Genomic DNA, 12,538 nt, shown 5'->3' on the forward strand with positions numbered 1-12,538 from the left:
ACGAGAGACACAAAGAGGCAGAGACACAGGCAGAGAGAGAAGCAGGCTCCCTGCAGGGGACCTGAGGTGGGACTGGATCCCAGGACACTGTGGTGATCATGACCTGAGCCCAAGCCAGATGCTCAACCACTGAGCCACCCAGGTGCCCCAGGGCAGTGTTGACTGGCATTTTGGAAAGGGATGAGGAGAGATTTCAAGGTAGTTCTAGGGGAACTTGATTTTTTTATAGGTCCAGGGAGACTATCCAAGATTATTTTATTTATGTACGTATATATATTTTTTAAGATTTTATTTATTTTAGAGGAGGTGGGGAAGGGGCAGAGGGAGAGAGAATCCCAAGCAGACTCCCCATTGTGTGTGGAACCCGAGGCTGGGTCAGATCCTATCAGCCCATATCACGACCTGAGCTGAAAACAAGAGTTGGATGCTCAACCGACTGAGCCACCCAGGAGCCCTGAAAATTATTATATTCAACAATTATAAAGGTCAGGTAAGGCTGAAGTCATGACAGAACTTTTTTGACTAGGTCCTCCTTCTTTTAAAGAACATATATTAAGAGCTCATCCTAGCAATTCTGCAGTTGGGAATATGGGTTGAAGAAATGTAAGTTTTCACTACCAGTGTTCAGTTGTGTCTATTCATATAAAAAAATGCATGACCATTAACAGATGTTATTTGCAATCAGAAGATAGAAAGAAAACATAAGCAAGATGAAAATTCCATATCTTGAAGAAACCAATTAGCAACGAAGCCAAATTTTTTTTTTTGGATTCATTATATCAATGAACTCTAATTTCTAAAATGGTGCTTTTTCTGGTCTATGATTATTGCTTCTGATGGAAACCCAAGTTGCTCAATATAGCTGATTCCAAATAAGTTAGCTGTGATCTAATATAAAAATAGAAATGACTTCATCCTTTGGGCAAGAGGCAGTTCTAAAATCCTAGTTTCAATACAGACGGTGGCTCTACAGTGAGCCTCAAGAATGACTCTTACTTAGAAGGAGCTTCAGAAGACCTCAGAACTCATGGAAAGATATTGCAGCAGTCCAGTTTGCAAATTGTTGTTTTGCTGGGAGGAAAAAAAATCTCCCACAAACAGAACCAAGATTTTCATTAAGACAAGGTAGAAAATAAATGTTGAAATAAATGGGATGAGAATAAATTTTTTTCACTTTGAGAAGACTCTGCAGGGTCCCCTTCAGAGACGAATTTGAGCACAAAGGATCTGAGAATCAGGATACTGGGGTCCACCCTAGCTTTTACATCTGTGTTCAGCCTTACTACTCATAAATTACTTATTTTATGGAGTCTTGGGAGCAACATGAAGGGGGCAGGGGTACTTTAAACAAATAAACATCCCTTTTCTTGTTACCCACAGCTAGACAAGGGACATCCTAAATTTGTTCATTAATAACAGTGTCTCCTACTCAGATGGAATCATATGCATTAATTTATGTGGGTATTCAGTTCTCTTTCTCTCTTTTTTTTTAAGATTTTATTTATTCATGAGAGACACAGAGAGAAGCAGAGACATAGGTGGAGGGAGAAACAGGTTCGCTATGGGGAGCCGGATGTGGGACTCGATCCCAGGACCCCAGGATCACACTCTGAGCCAAAGGCAGACACTCAACCGCTGAACCACCCAAGTTCCCCCAGTTCTCTCCCTTTCTAAGTTTCCACACAGCACCTTCCTTATGTCGGCGTAATTAACTTCCTGCAGGCAAAATGTTCTGCTTGCTCAGTTCGGAGTTGTTAGCAAGTTATTGGGTGGGGAAGAGCACCTTTTAAAAAATTAATATTCTAAGAAATAAGAGGCGGCAGTAATGTACGGCGCTTGGGTGTGATCATGTAAACAAGGCAGCCGGACGCTACCATTTTTTAGGTAAACGTTTTCATCTGTAAAATTGGAGAAATACCTTATTGAGTACACCTAGACAAACAGAAAGGACTCCCACGGACGGGGAAAAACATCCTTTTGCTGACCCACGGATGGAATATCAGCATCTTTGCCTTTTCGTTTTCAATAAAGCTCCAATTAGGGGAGGAGCCAGGCTCTGGGAGATGATCACAAAAACTCTAGATGTCAGCGTTTCCCAACCTATAAAGGGGGTGGTTCAAGCCGTTCAGCCGTTTCAATGGAAGGAGGTCACCTCCACCTCCCAGGACCCTTCAACCCCTCTGCCTCTCAGGTCGCTAAGGCTCCTCGCTTTAGTTCTGGCTCCCTGCGCCGCCTGGCGGCCATTTCCAGAAGTGGCCAGCGAGCTTCGGGGGTCCTAGCCGCGGCCAGGGACGTCCAAGGATTTGCCTAACTCTAGAGAACGTTGTCTCTGCCCCTCCCACCGCCCGTCGAGGACTTTTAAGACTGCGATGAAGTCGCTGAGGTTAAAACGAAGGGGGCGTCGGGCGGCGTCTCCTCCCCAGGGATGACGGAGTCGGGCGGTCCCCGGGCAGCCCACGACCCGGAAGTCGCCGCCGGCGCGAGGCCCCCGTTGCCGAGCGCGGGCGCGCGGGGCGGGGCTTGGCGGAGACGGGGAAGGGGTTCCCGCGGCGGCCGCGGCTCCCGCTCGTCGGCTCGGCGGCTCCCCCGGGGGCTGCGAGGCGGGCGTCGAGTCCGCAGGGCGCGCGGCCGCGGCCGCTGGGTGGGACGCTCAGCCGCGGCCAGAGGCGACATGAGCGCTGCAGGGCTGTTGGCCCCGGCCCCGGCCCCGGCTGGAGCGCCGCCGGCTCCGGAGTTCTACCCAGAGGAGGACGAGGAGCTGGAGAGCGCCGAGGACGACGAGCGCAGCTGCCGGGGCCGCGAGTCGGACGAAGGTGCGTCCTGCGGCCGCCGGGGGCGGGGGCGGGGGCGGGGCCGGGGTCGCCGCCGCCGCCGCCGCGGGAGTGAGGGCGCTGCCCGGAGCGCAGTCCGGGCCCGGGGGAAGCTGACGGGGCCGCTGGGAGGAGCGCGGCTGCAGGAAGTGACCCCCACGGGCTCTGGGGCCGGGGCCGCGGGGGGTCCGGGGGGGACGTCGTGCCCTCACGGTCGCGGGAAGGAGGGCCTGGGGGAGCTGCTGTCGGAGCCGGAGGGCCCTTTAAGGCTCCTTTCCACTCCCGCAAGCGCCTCTGGCGAGCCTCCGCTCCGGGCTTTGCTGGTCGGGATGAGGAAGCTTTCCTCAGAGTACCTTGAGGACCCGCCCCCGCCCCCGCCCCCTCCCCCTTTTAGGTCCGGAGAGGCTCCGGGTGAAGGCCAGTTTGGCCTCCAGGTCCCCAGCTTGCTCGCCCCGACCGTGCGGCCAGCCCGGTGCAGGTGGAGAGTTCGGGTTGCTGAGAAGGCGCTGGGACCAGCCAGGTCAGGGTCTCGGTTTGCCCCGCCGAACCCAGCTTCGTGACCTTAGGCCGCTTATTACTTGAGCTTGCGAGCCTCAGTTTCCTCAGCCCGGAGCGGGGCTTCCTAGCGCAGGCGTGTGGGGGTTAGAGGGGGCGTGCGGGCCGCGCTGGGCCCGGTCGGCCGAGGAGGTCTCCACCGCGCCGGGGAAGCAGGCCCAGGCGAAGATCGGGATTTGCCTAATGGTGCCCGGGTGTTGTGTCTTCAGCCCCACGTTCTTCGTGTTATCATTGCTGCCTTCTCAGAGCCTGGCTCTTCAGACTGGGCTTTTCGGTTTGGCAAGTGTGAGGAAGACTGTTTTGGAGGGATTGAGGAAGGAGCTTACTGGAGACGGAGAAAGGTGAGGGGGAAAAAAAAAAAAAAAAGACGGGAGAAGAGAGGAGATAGAGACCAGCATGTGGGTAGAATATTCTGGCTGTGGAGCAGAAGGTTGGGCTAGCTGCCTGGAACAAGGAACATGCTTGGTTCCTCTCAGTTCCCCACGGTGGCCGGCCGATGACAGGAGTTCAGCGAAGGCCTCCTGACTGAGAGAGAGGCCAGGGCTCTGTGGAGACTCGGAGCTGCAGCAGCCTTTAAGGAGGCAGAGACGTGTGCTCATGATCCAAGTCCAAGGAACTAATTGCGTTTGATTGAATTACATTCGAGGACGGGGCTTCACTAGGGGTTTTGAAAGTGAAACACTTGGGACCGCTCTAAATGCCCACTAGGGGGAGCCGAGAAGCCGAAATTGATTTTTATTCCCGGCCTGGAGTAGGGCTGTTGAAATAATGTAGACCCTTCACTATTGACATAGTCTAAGAACAGCGTTTGAAAAGTTCTGAAACACTTTCTCTTCGATCATCTTCCCCCTTTCATTGTAACTTTTTTTTTTTTAAGTTTTATTTATTTATTCATGATAGACACACGGAGGCAGAGGCACAGGCAGAGGGAGAAGCAGGCTCCATCCCAGGACTCCAGGATCACGCCCTGGGTCAAAAGCAGGCGCTAAACCGCTGAGCCACCCAGGAATCCCCTTATTGTAACTTTGAAAACATTTTAGTTTGTTAGGGTTCATTGGTTTGGATTCTTCTTTGTGTATATAGGGTTGTCAAATCTGCTGAAAGTTCCAAACTGGGGGTAGACCAGAAGAGAATGGACTCATTAGGTCATTTTGGAGTAACAAGCAAGGCCTGTCCGCCTGTAGTTGTCCTGACATTCGCAGCTCCAGATACTGAACTGCCAGCATGACTTCTCTCGTGAAGTTGCAGCCTTGACCATGACTGCCTACCTCTGAGGCACCGCACCCTGTTCTCTGGCTGCACTTCAGGTGAAGGCAGCTCGTTGCATAAATCTGGTCATGTCTAAACTGGAAAGGGCATTTTCTTTCCTGAAGTAACTGTAATATTTTTCACTGATGGCTTCATGCAGGCCTGCATTCATTTGACAGAAGTTTAAGTGTCACTGTGTCAGGTGATACCAACTTTATGAATTATGATTTTAACCTTTCTTCCCTGATTTTTTAGACACAGAAGATGCTAGTGAAACTGACCTGGCAAAGCATGATGAAGAGGACTATGTAGAAATGAAGGAACAGTGAGTATGAGTCTTAAATTTCTTGTTTGGAATCTACAGTTGACAGGGAAGTCATGACAGTGACCTTGTATTTATGATTTTGACCATAGAGCTTCCAGAGATCATGTGTATGTGTACAGTTTCCCCCTTAAATTTGTCCTGTTTAATCGATCTTCCTGTTAAAACAATCTTTTGAGGGTTGGCTAGGAAGAACCTTGAGGGAGATGATCCCAGGGAAATAAAACCATCAGGAGAGAACTGTTTCCCACTCCTTTGAGGTTTTTTTTTTTTTTTTTTTCTTTTCTATATGTGAAAACCATTACTCAGAGTAAAGGATGTGTCATAGCTATTTGGTTCTCAGATGGGGGTGACCCTGCTGAGAGCTGACGGTGTGCAGGATGCCCGGAGAGCTCAGGGAGTCCTGGACTGGAGAGCAAGACTCCCGACTCCTGCTCCAGTACTCTTTCCACTTGTCACACATCCAGGCTCAAGCCTTCTCTAAATGCGCCCAGAGAAACGAAAACCACTCACTTTTGTAATAAACACAGATGGAAGACTTTATAAAACATATTCCATAAGTATTTGATTAATGTATTTTGAGGATCTTGATTTAACTTTAAATTCTTTTACTTTAAACTAGATGATCCACATTCCTTTTTTTTATAGGTCCTATTTGCAAATGGTTCGTGAACATCCTCTGGATTCTGTTATTCTTTTCAGGCTTGGAACCCAAAAGGGCAATTCACCTAAAATCCACCAGTGCTGAATAAAGGATTACTTTAATAATTCATGTGATTTTTCTCATAGCTTCATTCCTGAAACTGTGCTTGCTTTTTATTCTCTTCAGGTTTTTTACTGATTTACCTTGAACCATTTCCACATACCTTTCCTTTCCCCAAATCTAAATTTGTTTCGCTTGTTTCTTTTTTTCTTCTGTTAATATTCCCTTTCAGAGACAGACTCAGAAGTCAAAGGTGTTGTTTCCTGCACTCGATGTGGCAGAAAACTGAACATGCTGGGCTCCAAATACTTAACTGTGTAGTTTACACATTGTTTCCCCTCCTCTTACTCGACATATTTAAGCCTTCTCTTGAGACCATATTTTAATTAAATGTGCCTCTTAATGTTGGATACAGAAAAACTTTTGATCAAAATTGAATGCCTTGTGTGACTCACGGTGGGTATTGAGAGCACATCTCAGTTGTCACTGATGTCTTGATCAGAGCTCCTATGTGACCCCCAGATTCTGCCCAGTGTTTCCTGTCTGTGTAGATAGTTGGGTTGTATTTACAGCCCTTAGTTGAGCAGTCAGAAAGCTATCCTGCTTGTTACCTGTTGGGCAGTGCGCATTCAGGTTGCAAATCTTGTTTTTGTCACTGTAAAATTGAGGGTGTTTTTCAGGTAGAAGCAAAAATATTGTTGAAATAAGATTTGCTTGTGGAATCCGCCATTCAAACAGACTTGCCAGAGTATATAATTGCTTATAATCCATTCGAGGTTGGGGCGGGGTGGGGGGTGGAGAATAACACGCTAGGCTCTTGTGCTTTGTGTGTGCTATGTGTTCTTATCCAGCTGGGGCTGCAAATAAATCCTGCATTTTAACTTTTGGTACTGAATTACTATTATTTCTCTGATCCTAAAAGAATAATGCTTTTAAAAATGACATAAAGGTTTATTAATTTGATGCTTACACAGCTATGCTGTCTATATAGAAAAACATGCCAAAGACATAATCTTATTCCTTTGGAATTTATAATCTAATTGTAGAGTTGATATGAGCTTAATGCCTTTGTTACATTTTCGTGTGCATTGTTTATACTTTTAAACCCCTAAGAAAATGGCATCACGCTTTCATTTTTCTTTGTATCTTCTTGCCTGTTTATCATTGTCATTTATTTATTAAAATCTGCGTGTCTTCATATTTGTAGATTTCAGACTGATTCTCTAAAGGTGGGATAACACAGGAGAATCTACAGAATTGGGATATGATTCAAGAACACAGAATCCTTGTCCCTTTCTGATCCCTTTAGCTGCTGGTACATTTTAAACCAGCTGGCAGATTTCAGTTTTCCCTGTCTCCTAAAGGACATCAATGACATTCCTGTAACAACCGAGGTAATTCCTGTGTGTAGATTATTTTGGAATTGAGTATTGAACGTTTTTGTCTTTCAACATGGTTTTCGTTTTTTTTTCTTTTCAGGATGTATCAGGATAAACTGGCTTCTCTCAAGAGGCAGTTGCAACAACTGCAGGAAGGTTGGTGTGTGGTTTAACCCTTCATTTCTAAATATACATAGTATTGCAAGCCTTTGAAATCTATGTATTTCACTCCCCTGTGGGAAATTTGAGCGGCTGTTTTTAGTTGTCCAGTATGCATTTTGCTATCCTCTGCTGTCAGTAAAGTGGTGGCTTTCAAACATTTTTGAACTCTAACCTAGGGCCTTCTGAAAAGCATGAGCTGAAAACAACTGTGAGCCTAAAGCTTGACCTTTTTAGGAAGGATCTTGTTTTCAAAGAATACATGAAATTTTACCATTCTTTCTAAACTAAATACTGATGAACTCTGGGTTATCCTCATGATGTTCTGTGTCGTTTGCTTGGTAAGTTAAAAGTGAATTTGTCTTATCCAATGCTATTTCCTGCTAAAGACAGTTCAGCATCAGGTTAAGAGCTATCATAGGCTTGAATTCTAACTTTACCACTTTCTGGAAATTTGACCTTGGGCACATCACTTCCTTTTGCTTAAATTTGTTTTCTGACCTTTGAACTTCGGAAAGCAGAAGCAGATGTGACTACCTATGACAGGTGTTTAGCACTGTGGGGTGGTGCACTGGGAATTCAGGGACAGCTGTGGACAGCAGCTCTTTGGCTTATTTCTGTGGAACCCTCACATCAGTGAAGCAACTTTCCAGTAGGTACTTACATTGCTTGGACTAGCCCATTGGACATTGATTTTTGCTTAATAGTGAAAAAATGTTCCCATGAGTTGCATTTACACATCTTTGTGGGTTTTTTTGTTTTAACCTTTCCACGATAATAGAACTACTACCAGAGAAAGAAATACATTCCACTCCAGCAAGTCTGTGAGGCATACCTGGCACGGTTGAGTGACAGATTTTGAAAAAGATACCCTACTACATTATGATCAGAAAACACTTCCCGCACTAATTGTGACCCTTGTCATTCGCTGCTTTTGGGTAAAACAATGACATGTGTAGACATTTGGTGAAGGTCTGTACCTGAGCTGGCCAGAATTGTAACTGGCCGTGTGTAGCTATTTAATTGAATAAAATTAATAATTTAGTTCCTCAGTTGCACTTGCTGTTTCAGGTGCTCAGCAGCTACGTATAACTAGTGGCTCCCATATTGGACAGTGCAACATAGGACATTTCTGCCATTACAAAGAGAGTTCTACTTGCACTAATCTGGGCCTTACTGAAGGAAATTGGGAAAGGAGGCCCATTGGCTCAAATTGTAGCAGCAGGTGATCCCAATCACTTGAGAAAGCCTGTGCCTTTCTACTCCCCATCACTTGCTAGAGAGTCTTAATCCACTAGGTGGGGTGATTTCTGCTCTGGGCCTTGGTTGAGAACCAGAGTCCAGTTAGCTTTGTTTGCACGTGCGTTTCTTTGGTTTGTGTTTTATTTACTCTGACATTATTAAAACAATCACTGCTGGTGTTAGATAGTTTTAGGAACTGAAATATAGAGCAGATTGATCCTAAAGTAAGTAACATTTTATTTTATAAATCTCTAAATCAGGTACCTTACAGGAATATCAGAAGAGGATGAAAAAACTAGATCAGCAGTATAAAGAGAGGATCCGAAATGCAGGTGAGGCTCTTAGGTGGAAGTAAATCATCTTCAGGTGTTCTTGCTTTTTGCTAATCAGCGATATAGCATGGCCATAAAAGCTGTTGTTGAGAATGCATGGCATATGTTCTCAGATGAGGTGGAGGGGAGAGTTTGATGCAGAAAGACTTCAAAGCTGCAGTTGTGTAAAACTGGTTCATCTTTTTTCCAGTGGCTAATGAATGGCCTGTGGTTGAGCTTATTTTAACCATGCTATTGATGTCTCCATGCTATTATGTTCCCACATTTACCCATGGCTGGCTAAATGGACTATCAGAGGAGCTACATGGGAAAGAACTGGAGCTTTTTTCACTCTTAACTGGAAGTTTGTTTCTTCTAGTATTCTCTGCTCTGGGAGGAAGGGGTGCTCTGTTGTTTTTTCTCTCAAGCATTATAAGCATTAGGGGAAGAGTATGCTTTGGTTTGTTGTACATAGTAAATGTATTCATTCAGTAAGAATTTGAGCACCTGCTACATCCAAGCTTTGAACAAAATGAAATGGGTGGGGTACATTGTCCTTGACTCGAGGAAGTGTGGGATTTTATTGACAAGACATACAACGTGGGAAAAGTTAAGGGACATTCTGAGGTAAATAATCACGCAAAAAGTAAATGTGATGACCATTCAGGGTATAAACACAGGTTCCCGGGCTCACAGGAACACAATGGTCCCATTTGGGAGCTCGTTGTCAGCCAGCATTTTGAGTGCAAGCGTGGTGCTTGCTCCTGTAGTGGTAAAAGTAACGCTGGGTTTTCAGATGAGGTCTGGGTGCCGTTCCTCAGGCTGCTGTCCTCTTGCTTTCTGATCCAGTGTTTCCCCAGCTTCCTTTCCTCCAGGGTGTAGATGTCCTGTGTATACCAACAGAGAGAAGGGGAGCTGGAGGGCGTGGGAGGTGCTGGGGAAATGGAAATATAGCCTTCTGCCTACCTGCATCCTGCTTGCCCCTGAGGTCACCCCCACTGCAGTCAGTTCCTGAGGCATCTTTTTTTCTAAGTAGGCTCTACGCCTAGAGTGGGGCTTGAACTCACAGTCCCAAAGAAGAGTTGTATGCTTCACTGAGCCAGTCAAGTGCTGTTCCTCAGTTAAGTTTCTTATTCAACATCTATTAATTGAGATCTAAGTTCTTAATCTGGAGTCCTGAAACTCAAAATTCTATGAAGTTACATGTGGATGTGCATATATATGCTTTTGTAGGAGACAGTAGAATCATAGGATTTACCACATTTGTGAATGAGAATCTTCCTCAGGAAGGGCTACGTTAGATCTGAAGCTTGGAATTACACTCGGACCGTGAGGGCGTGGCTGTACACGTGCAGCCATATGCAGAGGCTTGGTGGCCTGTAAAGAAAGCCCCAGGAGGGCTCAGAGCTTCTGTGCTCTGAGTTCTCCAGCAGTATTCATCCTTGCTACACATAGCCCTTCATACATGCTTTAAAAACATCCCTGTTGACTCTGCTCCTGGAGTAATTGCATTGTTCCTTCCTGACCCACCCTACCCTGTAGGACTGTTGGACGGCATGTACTGAGTGAAAGAAGGGATGCCTTTCGCTTTTATTTTGCCAGGGTAGTTTGTTTCCTGTTGCTTGTTTTTGCCCTTGGGCAGAACTGCCAGAAGTGATTCTGTTCAGGGCCAAATTTTAACTAGACATGAGTGCTTCTTGCATCCTTCCCCTTCGTGTATATCAACGCTCTACTGATGGAAACATTTGCTCTGTGTAACTGTGCTTTCAGAAAGCAATTACTGCTTCTAAATGAATCGTACCATCACTGTCTAGAAAGGTGACACAGCCTAGCGAGTCTAATTGCACGTTTTATCTCTTTCAGAACTCTTCCTCCAGCTGGAGGTAAGTACCTTGGATCTTCTGGTTTTGCAGTCTCTTTCAGAGACAGGAATCTTGCTCTCCTACCGGAGAACCTTTCCTTCTGTCACCAAAGGGACAGTTAAGAAGCCCCCAGCTGCAAAGCCTTCATCAGTGTTCTGTTTCACTAAGGGATATTTTGGGTCTCAATTTGAAATTACCATCTATTCATTTATAGGGTGGGCAGCCTCTGCTTATCACAGGGGGGCTAGGGGATACACCCCCCTCACTGCTTTCTTGTTAACTTTTATCTCATGTTAAAGCCACCTAGGAGTATGTCTGAATTCTAATGGTCTAATAAATATTAGTCCTTGATGTAGCCCAGTCTCTGAATTGGCTCAGTGGTTTTACAGCTGAAGCAGTCTGGGTCAGTAGGAAGGACGGATTTAACATTTTTCCTTTCCTACAGCAGACATCTGAATGTTGGTTCTTTGGAGGCACAGTGGTAGTACAGAGATGAGAGCCTGAATCTTGAATGATGATCTGTTCCTGGGGTGCTAGAATGTATGTGTGGGGGGAGTCCTGACTTTATCAGAACCACACACAAGTATGAGGAGGTCACATTTTAATAGAGCACATAATCGGAAACCATTTTACTACTGAAGTCAGCGCAACACACATAATCACTGTAAGCAAGATTGTGTGATCTGCAGCCATAGCCCACCATAAGCTCCCTTGTTCTTCACTTAATACAATGGTGAGATTTAAAAAATGAAAACTTTTTTATTTAGTATTATTTCAGTGTTTGTGTACTTGAGTGTTCAGGTATCTAACAGATCTACTCTAGTTGATCTTTATCTTGGCATAAATGTCAACAATTATAGTAACTTGGGCCATCTTAATTCGGGTTTTTTTTTTTTTTTTTTTTTTTTTAATTCATGAGAGACGTAGAGAGAGACAGAAAGAGAGGCAGAGACACAGAGGGAGAAGCAGGCTCCATGCAGGGAGCCTGATGCGGGACTTGATCCTGGGTCTCCAGGATCATGCTCTGGCCGAAGGTGACGCTAAACTGCTGAGCCACCCCTGCTGCCCTGATTCAGTATTTTGTAATCATAATTTTGAATGTAGGTATTTCATCCAGGATGTACTATTTTCCTTTAAAATTATTGTCTATAAAAGAGATTATTGTTTTTGAGAATCTTAAGTTTTATTTCAACATTGCTGTGCAATGTAAGATGTGGAGGAGGGGAAATATGAGTAGCAAGCAGGGGATACTCGTAAAGGCAAGTAGAAGTCATAGGGTTCATTTTATGCATTCTTGGAAAACTTGCTCCCAGACATCCTGTTCTGCCAGTGCACGTGTGAGTTCAGCTTTCCTGTGTTTCTCGTCAAAGTGTTTTCTGGGCTCCGGAGTGCAGAGCCAGACTTGGAGCCCTGGCTGTGAGGGCCCCATGGAAGCCTAGCCTGTGCTTTATCTTTTGCTCAGACAGAACAGGTGGAGAGAAACTACATTAAAGAAAAGAAAGCAGCGGTGAAAGAATTTGAAGACAAGAAGGTGGAGCTGAAAGAGAACTTGATTGCTGAGCTAGAAGAGAAGAAGAAAATGATTGAAAATGAAAAGCTGACGATGGAGCTGACTGGAGGTATGAAAGCACCCCAGAGCAGGGTCCCAGGAGCCCTGGGTAGAGCCCAGAGGGGTGTGACAATCACTCCTCTGTCTTAGTTCCTCCTCCGAGTGGAGGGAGCCCAAAGGAGGGCTTTGATAGGACTTTGATATGACAGCTCAGAGTTCCAACTCTGTTGGGTATTGGCTGTGTGACTTTGGTCAAGCCACTGAATGTCTCTGAGCTTATTTCCCTCTCTACAAAATGGGGCTGATCAGACCTCATCTCACAGGATTGTGCTTAGAAATGTGAGTGCCTAGCATAGTGCCCTATGCGTACCAGGTGTTCGGGAAATGGGAGACCCTTA

General features: G+C 45.7%; 1 protein-coding gene across 1 annotated transcript in view; it reads left to right on the plus strand.

The window, feature by feature from the left end:
• Positions 1-2,507: 2,507 nt before the first annotated feature.
• The window catches only part of SUDS3 (SDS3 homolog, SIN3A corepressor complex component), a 32,834-nt gene continuing 22,803 nt past the window's right edge, over positions 2,508-12,538 (plus strand). The window contains exons 1-6 of the mRNA XM_025474132.3: positions 2,508-2,813; positions 4,869-4,938; positions 7,118-7,173; positions 8,679-8,750; positions 10,593-10,612; positions 12,054-12,210. Of these exons, the coding sequence (XP_025329917.3) occupies positions 2,672-2,813; positions 4,869-4,938; positions 7,118-7,173; positions 8,679-8,750; positions 10,593-10,612; positions 12,054-12,210 (517 nt within the window). The 5' untranslated portion in view covers positions 2,508-2,671. The remainder of the gene's footprint in view (positions 2,814-4,868; positions 4,939-7,117; positions 7,174-8,678; positions 8,751-10,592; positions 10,613-12,053; positions 12,211-12,538) is intronic.

This window comes from Canis lupus, chromosome 26 (assembly GCF_003254725.2).
Source record: "Canis lupus dingo isolate Sandy chromosome 26, ASM325472v2, whole genome shotgun sequence".
Classification (NCBI taxonomy): domain Eukaryota; kingdom Metazoa; phylum Chordata; class Mammalia; order Carnivora; family Canidae; genus Canis; species Canis lupus.